The sequence below is a fragment of the Podarcis muralis genome, chromosome 14 (assembly GCF_964188315.1).
Source record: "Podarcis muralis chromosome 14, rPodMur119.hap1.1, whole genome shotgun sequence".
NCBI classification, from domain to species: Eukaryota; Metazoa; Chordata; class Lepidosauria; order Squamata; family Lacertidae; genus Podarcis; species Podarcis muralis.
The window spans coordinates 18,044,096-18,059,545 of NC_135668.1; the positions used below are offsets into that span (position 1 = coordinate 18,044,096).

Genomic DNA, 15,450 nt, shown 5'->3' on the forward strand with positions numbered 1-15,450 from the left:
CTCCCCCACTTGGCAACTCTCTGCTGTGTGGCAGATTCATTTGCTTTCATCATTACTGTAGGAAACCTCACAGGAGAAATGAACAAAACCCAGTCGGCTGATGGTCTAGTTCAGTAGGCAGCAGTAAATGCAAACAATATCTCACATAGTTAGCCGTAAACGAGCCTTGTGGTTTCAAAGCTAAATTGCACTTCTGTGGAACAGGCACTCTGAAAAGCAAATCATCAGATGGGAGAGTGGAGGGGTTAAGGTAGAGAGACATGTCTAGCAAATTTGATCTGGGGCAGTATGGAAGAAAAGATGGCTGAATACTGGCTGCATTTACAATGGAAAATTTTGATTTGAAATTTAATTTCAAGTTTTTCAGGAGTAATCCTAGAATCAAGGTAGAAACAGACATTGGAGAAGAAGCAGGACTACAGTGGTGCTCGCAAGATGAAATTAATTCGTTCCGCGAGTTTTGTCGTCTTGCGATTTTTTTCGTCTTGCAAAGCACGGTGTCGGGAAAGCTTTGGAAAAGCTTCAAAAATCACCAAAGTCTTTTAAAACCTCAAAAAAGGCTACCACACCGCGTTCTATGAGTTGCTCCTCGAAGTCAAGTCGCAACTGTATTAACGGTGTTAAGAAAAAGGAAACAAACTTGCAAGACGTTTCCGTCTTGCGAAGCAAGCCCATAGGGAAAATCGTCTTGCGAAGCAGCTCATAAAACAAAAAAACCCTTTCGTCTAGCGAGTTTTTTGTCTTGCGAGGCATTCGTCTTGCGAGGTACCACTGTATTCAGATATACCGTGGAGGTTTTATCCAATGTAGTGCTAAGCTTCTTAGTGGTACACTTCCACTGGCAAAATGTTTTGTGCCAGTGGAACGTTGTTGTGCGTGAGAATGCATAAGCAGGTTGCAGGCAACTTTGTTGCATGATAGACTGTACAATCTGTTGTGCAACACGTTCACACTAGTGCAGCTGCTTCATTCCTCTGCTGCACAGCAGTAAAATTCACCTATCTGCTAGCATAAGAGCCTTCGCTCCAGGGCACAGAGAATATTGGGTACAGCCCTAAGAGTTGTACGTGCTTGAAAATGTGCACCCTAATTATCATATAATGTTAACAGATAGGGTGGCAGCAACTTGTCACTAAAAAAAAAAAAAAGGACCAGGCAAGAGGATCAAAAAAAGGACATAAATTTGCATTAAAATTCCATGTTGATTTATATGTATAAGTGCAGGTTTAGAAATAATTACTGTAATTTAAATAGAAATACAATAATCTCGCCTTAGTGCAAAAAAGCAGCATGCAGGCAATCTGTGTCCACTCTGCTTTTTAGGTGCCTTCTGTGGATTGGCGACTTCAAGGCTCTTGTTGCTGCTTCCGTCTTCCTTGTGGTAACTGGACTTGAACTAGCCAGCTAAGAATTGTGCCAAAACATTTGTGAAGTGTGAAAGCAGGTGGATAACTAACTTCTAGTCCAGGAGGTGCACAGCAGGTCAGCTGTTGCTAGATCCCCCAAATTTCAGATCCTTCAAGCATCCCTTCTCCTCACCCCAAACCCAAAGGAGGCCCTCTGAAGATGTTCTTATGGCACTAGAAGGCTCATACAGAGAAAGTTGAAGAGCCTTAAAGGTCAATGCCAGTCCTTTGAACTGCACCTGGGAAGGGATCAAGTAAATGTATTTTCAGGATTGGGGTCCAAGACAGGTATGCTGACCAGCTGCTGAGTACATACTGCTTCCTCCCAAAGGATCTTGGGAACTGTAGTTTACCCTTCACCGAGCTGTAATTCCCATCACCCTTAAACTACAGGTTTCTTTGAGGGAGGTCACGTGCTTTAAATGTGTGGTGTGTATGTACCCAAAGTCACTGGACATAAAGGTATAAAATCTGTAACAGGATTGCGTTTATTGTGCTGTTGGTTCTTGTCTTATTTTCACTTTAGGCACTTAGCTGTGGCTTTATGTGTGTTCCTTCCTTAGCCTTTGTGTAGTGTGAGCAGCAACTTTGGAAAATGCAGCATGTATAAGGAATTTTAACTCTTGACTGAGAAAGTTATGAGAGGGTGCCAAAACGCTGGCTGAAAGTATTTGGGCTGCAACCGCAAAAGGGGTTCAGGCCTGAAACAAAATCTCTTCTTAATTTCAAGAGGTCTTCTCCGAATAGGGCTAAGCTTCTTTCTCAGCAACATTTATACTACCTGCCATTTAAATCACTTGTCCTTTTAAATAATTCGTTGACTTCTTTTTCTTTAAAAGAAAAAAAAACCCACAGAAACATAGAAAACAGATTTTAGAGTTGAAGACAGTAATTGCTTAAGTTAACTTGTTTGGCAACCCTGTTAGAGTTGATCGCTTCTCTGATGGCTTTTTTTGATAGACACTTTTATTTTCCATAAAAATAGCAAGCTCCAAAAGAAGAAGAAGTCTGGTTTACATTATACTGAGAAGAAAACCTGAGGTGTGGACAGAAAAGTGCTAAGCTTCTGACTTAGATGCTAAACTTCCTCTCTCAAGGATCATGGAGAAATTGCCCCAAAAGCAATTTTGCAAAATGACCTGTAAAAAAAAGAGTGTTCAAGTCTGCCCTAATAATTAGGTTTCATGGAGCGGGAACAGAGCTCAGGGTTGCTAGAGCGCATGTTTGCAGCTAGGGGGCCCCAGGTTCAGCCACAGTTAAAAGGGACCACGGCAGCAGGGAATGCAAAAGTCCTCAGCCTAAGAGATTCTGTAGCTCAGAGCAGCTGATCTAGATGAAGAAGTATACTGACTCAGCCTCAGGCAGTTTCCTATGTACCTCTACAAAATATCCCTGTTCCTTAGCCAGTGGATATATGCAGTGTTGGCTGGTTTTGCTCTCCCGTCTTCTGAATGCCACAAGACAGTCACTTACCAAGAAAGGAAGGGGCAGTACAGACACAGCGGCAGGAGCATCAGATTGGTCCCTGCTCCAAGTCCCCACATGTCTCCCCCTCTTGCTAAGCAGCACTGGGGAAGCAGGAGAGCAAGGCGGTCCCCACCCATGCGACCCCACCAACTGCCGCTGGATACATGCTATACTGGACAATGGAATCAGAACGCTGCTGTTCTATGTTGTCTGATGGTGACGTTGCTAGGTTTTCCTTTAGGTAACTATCTAACAGACATTTATTTAAAGGCGCAGGTGGTTAGATGGTGCTTGAAGGAGCATTGTTGGCTAGTGGCGACCAGGCTTTGATCTTGCTGGATATCAGGACCAGTCCAAGACATTTTGCTGTCCGAGGCAAAGGACGAGAGGACACCCTTTGATTCCATGTATTGGGCTGGTGGTTGAATCTGGCTGTCAAGGCATCCTTCACCACCACACCCAAGGGCAGTTATGGGGGCTCTGGACAGGGCACCCATAGCTCTGTCCTCCCAACAGTGGGGGGTGCCTAGGGGCTCAGGAAGAATAGCCAGAAATGTGCTATTGTTGCCCCCTACAAATTCCACGGGCCTGAGGCAGCTGCATCACTCTCCCAAATGGCAGTAAAGAAACCAACATCTTTAATACGACCAGCGAAGAAATCACAGTTCTCTGTTTTATGGCTGGCCCTGCATACATGCTGCTGAGGGGAAACTGATGCCACTATAAAGGGGGAAAGTACTGTCTGTGGCTGGTCTTGCCTGCTCCCCTGTGCTCAAGCAGTGTATGTAAGAACAATCAATATTAAAATGTTACACGTTCTTTCACCTTCTCACAAACAAATTGAGCTGCAAAAAGTTGTGCCGATCTTCCTGTCACTTGGGGGTTATGGGAAGTTGTAAAACATTTATTTGTGAGTGCGTGTGCTGCATACAATGTCCTTGCATTCTACTTGCAAAATGGGCTTGGGGGCACATCTGAATCCCTGGGCCTCTTTGTGGAAGACACTTAACAGAATTGTTTAGAAGAGTTTGGTTCTGATCTGTAATGGAAAGGTAATTGTGTGTGTGTGTGTGTGTGTGTTAAAGATGCTCTTTCCTCATAACAGCAGGACAACTTCACATGTACAGTGGTACCTCAGATTAAGAACTTAATTCATTCTGGAGGTCTGTTCTTAACATGAAACTCTTCTTAACCTGAGGTACCACTTTAGCTAATGGGGCCTCCGCGTGATTTCTGTTATCCTGAAGCAAAGTTCTTAACCCGAGGTACTATTTCTGGGTTAGCAGAGTATGTAACCTGAAGCGTCTGTAACCTGAGGTACCACTGTAACGGAAAGCCATGGCCTTACCTGGTCCCCTTCCTGTGTCATATTGGGAGGCAAGAGACCAGTGTGCTAGCTTAACATTAAGGAAGAACCAGCGCTCATGATTTCCTCCCAACAGATCATGTGAAGGGTAAACCAGAGTTCCCAGGATTCTTTGGGGCGAAGTCACGTGCTTTAAATGTGTGGTGCATATACAGCCATGGTGTATGGCTTACTGTTCCATGCAAACCGGACCAATGAATGCCAGCTTGTGTTTGAAATTATAATCTATGTCCCACTTCATTCCTTAAATTTAGAAAGGCTTTGGTAGTAGTCAAATTGCAATTACTAGTGAAACAGCATAGTAAATAAATAATCAAAAATTATTCATCTGGGTTCACAGTCTTTAATTGTTAAGGGCTGACTATGTTTTCCCCAATTTCATAGTATTTTTTGCACTTTTTAACAAAACTAGAGCAATAAAAGGTTAATAAGTTTTGCTTTGCTATTATTCCCCCCCCCCCCCCCCAGGTCTTCCCCAACCTGAGGTTACTTGGTTTAAGAACGAAGGCTTCCCAAGAACTCAAGTGTTCTCAGTTGCAAATGGGTCCTTAATCCTTAGGAATGTTTCACATGAAGATGCTGGAATGTACACTTGCACAGCCTCCAATGCTCTTGGACAAGCCATAGCCACAACTGTTCTCCGATTGGCTGGTAAGTACAAAATCAGGCCCAGTGGTACCAAGAAGTGCCATCAGCTGCCAGTGACTCTCTGCCTGAACCACACTTCTGCTTTCTCCTCTGTGCTTGTGCTGTCCGTGTTAGCAAAGTCACTTAAATAATGCAGATGAAACCCAGAGAGAAAAAGAAATCCGAATTACCTTTTACTGAGGAAAATGAAGAAGACAGGGCTGGGCTGGGTGGGTCTAGATGAGACACTGGCCTGATCCAGCAGAGCACCTCTTATGTTCTTATGCTACCTTCAAAGGGGCTACCTTTGAAGGTGACCCGGAAACTACAACTAATCCAGAATGCGGCAGCTAGACTGGTGACTGGGAGCGGCCACCGGGACCACATAACACCGGTCCTGAGAGATCTGCATTGGCTCCCAGTATGTTTCCGAGCACAATTCAAAGTGTTGGTACTGACCTTTAAAGCCCTAAACGGCCTCGGCCCAGTATCCCTCAAGGAGCGTCTCCACCCCCATCGTTCAGCCCGGACACTGAGGTCCAGCACTGAGGGCCTTCTGGCGGTTCCCTCATTGCGAGAAGTGAGGTTACAGGGAACCAGACAGAGGGCCTTCTCGGTAGTGGTGCCCGCCCTGTGGTACGCCCTCCCTTCAGATGTGAAGGAAATAAGCAGCTATCTTCTTTTTGGAATACATCTGAATACATCTGAAGGCAGCCCTGTTTAGGGAAGTTTTTAATATTTAATGCTGTATTGTTTTTAACACTTGATTGAAAGCCGCTCAGAGTGGCTGGGGAAACTCAGCCAGATGGGCGGGGTATAAATAATAATTTATTATAATTTATTATTATTATTATTATTATTATTATTATTATTATTATTATTATTATGCACTCTACCCTGAAATCTCAACAGGCAGATCCAATTCACTGCACCATTCCTAAGAAAACACTTAGTGTGCTTTACGAAACCATCCGCAACACTTATTCCTGAGATGCACTAGGAAGTAATACTTTCTCCCCACATCTCTTTCCTCTCAGAACGAAGATCTCAGAAGCCTAACAATGGATCATACGGCAACAGTAGGAGAAAGCGTGTCCTCATGGCATCTGGGATTGGTACCAACATTAGCGTGGTACCTGGGGAGCTGTTGCGGATAGGTATGACTCCCAAATATGTTTGTCGGTGTTGGAAGCCAGGTGTCAATTCGGGGCAACAGGGCCAGCTTGTCATGAGTCGACGCTTTGGAGCAGAGGGTTGGATGACAAGGAAGAATATGAGCATGTGGTCTAAAACAAAGTGATTGGTTGAGTGGGAAACTTAGCCTCCCAAAATGGTGCACATGAGAATAACTGGGAAATGTAACTTCATAGACTGTTTTTTAAAGAAATCCAAATATCATAGGAAAATGCCCTTGCTTTCTAGGTTGTCCTGTGCATCCCAGTAGAAAGAACACAATTCGCTGGTTCTTCAAAAATCAACCAATTGAAGAAATGAAAGGCTTTGATCACAGGAGCCTGGTTGGGGGACGTATCCTAGAGGTGAACGTTATCTCTGAGCAGTTTGGTGGACAATACAGATGTTGGACATCATCGAGTTCCAAGCCATTGTCTGTCTGGGTAAATGTCAAGAAGGAAGGTTTGTTGAAGATTCCATGGCCCAATTATTAAGTTTCATTATATTTCCTTCTTTAAGCATTGTTGATTGTTTGTACCAAATTACAGTGGTACCTCGGGTTAAGAACTTAATTCGTTCTGGAGGTCTGTTCTTAACTTGAAACTGGTCTTAACCTGAGGTACCACTTTGGCTAATGGGGCCTCCTTCTGCCACCGTACCACCGGAGCACGATTTCTGTTCTCATCCTGAAGCAAAGTTCTTAACCTGAGGTACTATTTCTGGGTTAGCGGAGTCTGTAACCTGAAGCGTCTGTAACCCGAGGTACCACTGTACAACATAAGGCAACAAGAATCTGCTGTAAGCATTTTGAGACTTCCCAAGTGTTATAGCTTAGGGTAGAGGTAGCTAATCTGATGCACTCCAGATGTTGGACTCCAAATCCCTCTAGCCCCAACCTCCATGACCAATGGTCAGGAATGATGGGAACTGTAGTCCAGCAACATCTGGAGATCACCAAAATGACTGTCCCTGGTTAGGGCAAAACAGAAGACTGGGCTGCCATTGAGACTGGCTTCGCTCTGTCTCCTTCTCTTCTAATTGCTTCATTACGACCAGCCTCTATGGCATGATCTTGTTAGGCTAGGAGTGTCTCCTTCCCCATCATTAAACTGGATTGTATATAAAGGCAAACCAGCCTTCTTTAACTTTGTGCTCTCCAGATGTTCCTGGACTACAACTCCAATCATGCCTGACCATTGGCCATGCTGGCTAAGACTGATGGGATTTGTAGTCCAAAATGTCTGCACAACCAATAGTAACGTGTAGTACAGTCCTTGAATTCTTTTATGAGGTGACTGCGGCTGATACTATCTGAAAAACCCATTCTTCCCCAATCTTGGGCTTTGGCTGCCTTGAGAGAATGCATTGTGTCATGGAGATTCATTATTTGAGCACCTTACGTGTCTGAAATATTGCTACGGGGTGGTTTTTGCAGCACAGTGGGTGTTTGGAGAGAACCCCTATGCTGTATCTTCATGGCAGAATAAATATAATACAATATTTCAGTCACACTTGCACTCAGTAAATTGTAAGCATTTCTGCTTTGAAAAGGGTTCTTTTGTATTATTTTAAGAAAGCCAGAAGTAATAAGGAATCACTGAAAACCCAATAAGTTAAAGAATTCATTATGTGCTGCGGGAATGAGACTGTGGACACAGCTGGGAGCGATCAATTATTCTTGGATGTTATGGGACCAACTCCCCACCCCCCTCACCAAAAAAGGAAAAAGAAAAGGCAACCTTGCGACTTCTGTGCTTGCATAGAAATCTGTCAACATTGCATCGTACTTCATCTTCTAAATTATGTCTGAAAGGGGGCAGGGTGGGATCATTTTGAAATGTAACCCAGTTTTTTTAAAGAGGCTTTTTGCTGGAGACTGTCACTCCCTAATGCACAGAATTAATAGGGGAGCAATGTTTTTGTTTAAGTAGACAGTTATTAAACTAATCCAGATTCTTTTTTATATATATAAAAAGTAATGTAATGATGCTAGCTGGTTATGGTGATATGACGATGTGCTACATAAGGGTGTCAGAGAATTTCGACGAAATAAGAAATGGGAGCAGAAATTGCCCATGTTTGCTTTTTCGCCCCCCTTCTGGAATGGGAATCGCTTTTCTTCATTGCTTGCAGCCTGCAAATGATATATAATTGAAATATATAAATGATATATAATTGATTGTGCTCCCTCCATTTGCTTTGTGTTTCCTTTGCACTGAAATGAATGAAATAAAATAACATAATAGCAGTGGCAATTAATTATGTAAATTGCATAAGTTTAAGAAATCTTGCCACAGCAGACAGAGAGACAAATAACCAGTGATTTCCCCCCCCCCCCATTAAAAATGTTTAGGGGTACTCTCATTTTCCTACTCATATTGAAATACTGCCCCTCAATGAGGCCAAAGTTAGATACACAAAATGTTAAGGGGTATGTGTACCCCCAGAAAAAAAATGCACTGCAATTCGCGTAGCTTTTGGCAGAAGGCAAACTGCAGCAAGCGATGGATACAGAATGGAAAAGAACAGCTGTTTACATCCTTAGCTGTCCAGAACAGCAAAATGGTGCCAGGGCAACACCCCATGCACCCCCCCCCAACATGCTACAGGATCCCATTGCCACAAATGTTGCTCGTCTAGACCCACATTTTGGCTGTGTGGAACGATCGAGGGGCTCCACATTGTCGGACTTGGGTTCGACCGAGCGATTCCTCCGGTCGAGTCCTCCGACACGATTAACAACCTGAGCCTTTGATGAGACTCCAGGCACGTTCCCTTATTACGCAGAGTATCCAGCACGCAGGGAAGGACGAGAAGTTTATGAGCTACATTGCTAAAGAGTTTTATTTCTAACTACGCAGACAGAAAAGAAACACATGCTCTCTCTGTGAAAGCAGAGAGCAACTGAACAGCAAAGGAACAGGAAACCAGTAACATCACATCCGTCTCCTCTCTTCCATGAGACTTCCAATAGCCTGGAATCTCTGGAATGCAAAACAGAGTCTTGTGACTCTGCACAGTGGCACAAACAGAAACTAACACACATGGCACCATTCAGAGGACTAGATTTGGCCCATAAACACTGAACAAAACAATCCAGAAGAAAACATTACTGAAGAAAGTCAGGTACACAGAGAATACGTTTGAAACACCATATTTAATGGGAAACTAAAGAATTGAAGATTTCAAAATAAAACACAACAAAGGAGGTCAGCTACGGAATGCACATTTAGCGCAGCAAAGTTAACAAAATAATTTTTATCTTAAACGTTTCAAAAGAAAGCATTGCCAAAGGAAGTCAGATACAAAATGCACATTTCAAATAGCATAATTAGCAAGAGAATAAAGTTACGGGCATATCTGCTGCCGTTGCTGCCAATCCTGCCAATGGTGGCTCATGACGGGCAGCGGCTGTGGAAGATCAGGATCTGCACTAAGAAACAGCCAAGATTGTCTCTGGCCTCTTCAGCAGCCTCTGCTTTTATAGCTGGAGTCAATCAGAGCCCTGTCCTCCCAGGCCAGGTGGGGAAAGGCCTGCAAGGCAGGGAGCAGATCTTCCAGGATCCACATCCAACATGGTCTCCTTACCTGGGCAAGGCAGGGCAGCAGTGAGTCGAACTGTTGCTCTTGCCTCGACTTTGCTGTTGCCCTGACTCATCCCTGTTCCATCTACTGCAGTGGTGCCAGTATCAGGAAGACAGCTCTGACAGTGGCTGCCACACTGGATGGTACTGGGCAGGGCCAAACACATACACATTCTTATGGTTCCTGTGTGTTTCTCCCTACAGAATAACTAAACACTTCAGGCGGTGGGGTGAGATTTTAACCATAAAAATAGCAGTTGTGAAGGACTGACCTGCCCTGTGTTAAAACCAAAGTCCTGATCCAGTCTCTGCTTTCTGCAGATCAGTCTTTTTTCAAAATGCAGGACGTCCTATTTATGGATCTAGTTTGGCCATTAGATCACACTAATGTTCTCTGAAGCTTCCTGTTCAGTGAAAGTTCCTGCCCACTTTTTAGGGCGTCTTCAGGGGCACTGCTTGAGTAGTAGGTCAAATGCCATCTTTGAATGGAAAGCTTATGAGTTCAGTTCTTGACATGTCTACCAAGGAGGACCTCATCTGGCAAGAGTAGACCTTGAAGGACTTGCATCTGAAAACAGCTGTTTATAGAGAAGATGGATCTGGCCTTGGGAGACTGTTGTCCTGTGAAATATACTCTGAGTCAAGTGTGAATTTCATGCGCTTTATTCAGCTCATAGTAGCAATGAATGAAACTTTCCCCAAAACATCTAGGTATATATACACTATTTAGACAATGGGCCCCGTGTGATTGGCTAATTCTGGGCTGCTCCTATAGGCCAATTAGGTTGCAGATTCACCTCCTCCAGAAGCCTGATTGGCTGTTCCTGCAGGCCAGTCAGGTTGCTGAGTCACTTCATCCAGGCCCCTGATTGGCTGCTCCTGCAGGCCAATCAGGTCACTGATCCACTTCCACCTGAAGCTGGATTGGGTGGCTCCTGCGGACCAATCAGACTGCTGCATTCTAGATCCTATTGTTCTAAGATTCAGCTCAGTACATAACACCCTGACTCAGTATAAGGCAGATCCTCTTATCCCAAAGCGTTGTAGGTTTTTAAAAAAATGATTGGTTGCTAGTTTATAGCAGAGTTAAAACTTGGAAGCTGAACCTACCCAGTCCCACCACCCATCCCTTCTCATTCTCACATCAGCAGCATCACTTAAAAGGGTAAATAAAACACACAGAGTTTCCAGTAGTAAAGTCTTTGCTTACAGTTTCTTCATATTTACAAGGATGGTTTCACATTCTAAGCCTACGTGGTGGAAGCTAATTTCATGGCTATTTCATAAGAGGGGGCACAAGGAGAGAGAGTTGGGCAGGAAACCACAAAGTGTGTTTTCCCTATCTATTAATTTCAACCCTGTCCTCTGCTGACTGGAGGCATGCAAGGTTTCTCATACCCAACAAAGCTGACGTTATATTTGAGGTGCAACCTGTAACTTATACTCTTGCTTACCTGTTGCTTTCTCTCCTGCTTTTAACAGAGTATAGATGGCAGCTTGGCGACTGGAATACTTGCTCTGCTACTTGTGGGAACTCAGGAACCCAGTTCCGAAAGCTACTGTGTGTGGGTGCGAAGGAGCAAGAAGTGAACCTGACATTGTGTGACGAGAGTCAGAAGCCGACTGTAAATTACCAGTCCTGCAACACCCACAATTGTCCTGCCAGGTATACACTTCCTTTAAAAATAGTAATAATGATGATGATTTTATTAAAGCTTTTTCATAATACAATGAATGACAGAAAATAATTAAATAAAAACAAAAAAGGGGAGAGAAAAACACTGAAGGAAAACAAAAAAAAAGAACAGAACAGAAAAAATAAAAAAGAGGAAAAATAAGAAGGACTTCCGATTTTCTGTCTGTCTAAAGGAATTTATTCAAAATATTCATTCTAGAATGACATCCAATTGATCTGCTTTCTGTTAGGCAATATTTTCCCAATCTTCCAAGTCAAATGTCTCAGATTAATTCATTTTCCTTTTTACGCAAAAGGGTGTGCCCTTCCCATTTCTTGTTTCTTCCAGTATTTTATCTACTTTTTATTAAAAAAAACATTTTTTCCAAATGTCATTTATTTGTCTTTCAACTTTTTTTTGTTCACTATCAAATTACAATGTTAGCGTAAGAGCATCATTTATTAGATAGATAGATAGATAGATAGATAGATAGATAGATAGATAGATACTGCTTAATCAACATTTCCTTAAAATGTCTGCTGGAATAGAGTGGTCTTTGTCAAGCACCTGAAGATCAACAGGGAGTTGCAACCTTCAGAAAAATGATGGATGAACCTTAATATTAATTCCAAATGGGGGTTTTTTGGGAGGGTGGCAAAATATTAGAGATGCCACCAGGAGAATATGGGGTGCATGTGTACTGCGTTAAGGGTAGGAAAGGGAACTTCACTGCATTGTTGACAAGGTCCAATTTGGGCTCTTAAAAAGATGGTTTTAATTACGGTGGACCATTAATGGAGAAGATCTGCTTTTGGAAAGTATGCACTGGCTAGTGCCAGTGTAGTCGGAAACCCACCCCTGCCTGCCAATGCCCAAAGCAATTTTTCAGGCGGTTTAAAAACATCTGTAGTGCTGTTTTTAAACAGAGTAGAGGACAAATGGATAAACAAATGTGCTGCTTACAACAATTTTAGAAGGAAAGGGTAGCCAGATAAACTGAAGCATGGGAGGAAAGGGGAAGACTGACAGCAGGACCCAGCATTCAGTCTGCAGATATATACATATGTCATGCAAATTGTGCAGCCAGGAGGAAATTGGACTAACATCGCAGGTGAAGTGGGACAAATCCCTGTCGGGTCGCCCCTCCGCCTGCTGAATGTTTCCAGCAGAGCCTCAGCCAAGTTGAATTTTAATATGCCAATCATATTTTGTGTCTCAAAGCTGTGAGAAACTGTAACCCAGGCTCAGTTCAGATCAGTTCTGGGTGTTTTCTCACTACACAAAGGGAGGGCCAAACTACATGTGATATTAAGCATGTCTTTTGCAACCACATCAGGGTTTTATACAAAGCAATCACAGCAGGCCGGACTGCGGCACACAGAGAAGAGACGTTTTACCCTTTCCTCCCCTGCTGTGGTCTCAGTAACAGCCCCCTTACCTACAGCTAATATTAGCTCTGGCAAGAGAACATTTGCCCTTGGTACCTTGCTAGGAAGGATGCAGGAGAAATTATGCTTGGTCCACATTTTCATGCAAACATACCCACTTAACAATTCCCAAAACAATATATGAACCGCAGCACACAGCCACCTTTCAAAATTTGTGTTCTCTGCATTTTGCAAAGCAGTTCAACAACAGCTACAACAAATGCGTACAAAAAATGGATATGTTCGGGGAAAGCATTGCATGAAAATGAATATTCAAATGAAAATAATATGCAAAAAAAAAAAAACTCATAATGGGGGGAAAGTGTTTATTTCACAAAATTGCATACAAAAACGTGTGTTGGAAGAAATGCACAATGAAATGCTGGCAGTTTTTCATGAGAAGCAGAATTTAACATTGGTAAAATGAGAAATGAAAATTGACAGATATGCCCACCCCTGTTTGCTACATTGGCAATCATTCCCAGCTGGATGAAAAGATCTCTGCCACTGGTGTCCTTACTTGGTATTGTGTTAAATTTACCTGCTGTTAATTTCTGTGTTGCTTTTAACTGTGTTTAGCTGTTTTTATTGCACTTTTGTACATTAACTTGAGATGTGTAGGGAAGGCAATGAATTTATGATAATGATGATGGTGATAATGATAATAATATCCAATCAAAAGTCCATCTAATAGCGGCAGTATTTATGAGCATGGATATGCCATTTTCTTAACCACTGTGGCTAATAGCTGTTGAGAGAGCAGAATGCACTGCAGTGAGAAACCAGGAGCTAATTCAACCAGGTTTAAATGCAGCAATGGTGCATTGGGGCAATCAGAGTGATGCTGGCGGCGGCAGCATCCTGGTAGCAGCAGGCAACACAGCGAGGTCCAGGGAAATCTGGGTTGGTCACGGTGGCCCTGCAAGTGTGTGCAAACCTGCCTGATGCTGCCACAATCTCATTGCTTGGCCTCCCCACTCCACCCCAGTGAATGCAGTGCAGCTGCCTTCAGAAAACTGCAGCCGCTGCTCTCCCTGCAACACACCAGTGCTGTTTGAATGTGCTGGTCATTCAACAAATAGACATAAACATACACAAAGCCTTACTTGTACACCATTGCATGTACAGCCATTTAAACCAGATTTCTGGCACTGTGGCATACAGTTGGGCCACAGGTCCTTGGTGTGCTAATGATCTGGCAGAAGAGCTCCGCTGGATCAGATGGAAACCCAATCAAGTCCAGCATCTGGTTTGCATCACTTCCAGCCAGATGCCTCTGAGAAGCCCACAGGCTGTAAAGGTAGTGCAGTACAGTGGTACCTCAGGTTAAGGACTTAATTCGTTCTGGAGGTCCATTCTTAACCTGAAACTGTTCTTAACCCGAAGTACCACTTTAGCTAATGGGGCCTCCTGCCGGCGCTGCGCCGCCGTCGTGCAATTTCTGTTCTCATCCTGAAGCAAAGTTCTTAACCCTAGGTACGATTTCTGGGCTAGCGGAGTTTGTAACCTGAAGCATCTGTAACCTGAAGCATCTGTAACCCTAGGTACCACTGTAGTCCTCTCCCCAGCAACTGGTATTCAGAGTCGTAGGCCACACTCTTGGCATACATTTAAAGCACTGTGGTGCCACTTTAAATGGCTCCCCCCCCCCAAGAATCCTGGGAACTGTAGTTTATTAGGGTGCCAGGAGTTGTTAGGAGACACCCATTCCTCTCACAGTTACAGTTCTCAGAGCTCCCTGTGAAGAAGAATTGATTGTAAAACTTGCCTGGGAATTGTAGCTCTGTGGGGGGAAGAGGGGCCTTCTAGCAACACTCATCACCATTGACAAATGACAGCTCCCAGACTGGTTAAAATGGTAGGATAGTGCTTTAAATATGTTCTGTTGATGTGGCTTGTGAATCTGAGCTTCCATATAGCCAATAGGTATCATGGATTTGGGACGCAGGTGGCGCTGTGGGTTAAACCACAGAGCCTAGGGCTTGCCGATCAGAAGGTCGGCGGTTCGAATCCCCATGACGAGGTGAGCTCCTGTTGTTTGGTCCCTGCTCCTGCCAACCTAGCAGTTCGAAAGCACGTCAAAGTGCAAGTAGATAAATAGGTACTGCTCCGGCGGGAAGGTAAATGGCGTTTCCATGCGCTGCTGTGGTTCTCCAGAAGCGGCTTAGTCATGCTGGCCACATGACCCGGAAGCTGTACGCCGGCTCCCTCGGCCAATAAAGCGAGATGAGCACCGCAACCCCAGAGTCGGCCATGACTGGACCTAATGGTCAGGGGTCCCTTTACCTTTACCTATCATGGATTTACCATATAGCTGCCATGGACATTAGCCATCCTAACATCTGAAGTCAACAGATAGCCCATTGTGGTCTCTTGCTCTTGCTTTCTGTTATGATGTGACTGTTGTTACTTCTGGATTTTTGTCTCTGCTTTAACATTTTCTCTCTGCAGATGGACGACGAGTGCCTGGTCCGAGTGCTCGGCTTCATGTGGCAACGGGTTCCGCCACCGGCAGAGAATCTGCAAGCAAGTCAGAGCCAACGGTACTGCTGTAACGTTGCCTCTGTCTGCCTGCACACACAAAGAGCATCCTTTGGAAAGGAAACCTTGTGTGGGGCATTCGTGCACAGAATGGCTTATTCATCCATGGGGCCAGGTAATTAATTACCTGTTGATTGACTCATTAATAGGTGGACTTCAGTCTACACCCACCACACAGCCTCC

The 15,450-nt window shown here is 43.9% G+C and overlaps 1 protein-coding gene across 2 annotated transcripts in view; it reads left to right on the forward strand.

Moving 5' to 3' along the window:
* ADAMTSL3 (ADAMTS like 3) overlaps positions 1 to 15,450 on the forward strand; it is a 271,063-nt gene that overhangs the window by 242,150 nt on the left and 13,463 nt on the right. Inside the window, exons 23-27 of one of the 2 annotated variants that reach the window (XR_013390636.1) lie at positions 4,708 to 4,890; positions 5,904 to 6,023; positions 6,289 to 6,482; positions 11,106 to 11,289; positions 15,178 to 15,297. Coding sequence is in view for 1 of the 2 variants with exons in the window: in XM_077918855.1 (XP_077774981.1) it covers positions 4,708 to 4,890; positions 5,904 to 6,023; positions 6,289 to 6,501; positions 11,106 to 11,289; positions 15,178 to 15,382 (905 nt within the window). In the remaining variant the exon portion in view is untranslated. Of the gene's footprint in view, positions 1 to 4,707; positions 4,891 to 5,903; positions 6,024 to 6,288; positions 6,502 to 11,105; positions 11,290 to 15,177; positions 15,383 to 15,450 lie in introns of those variants that run through there. The other variant, XM_077918855.1, reaches the window with a different exon arrangement.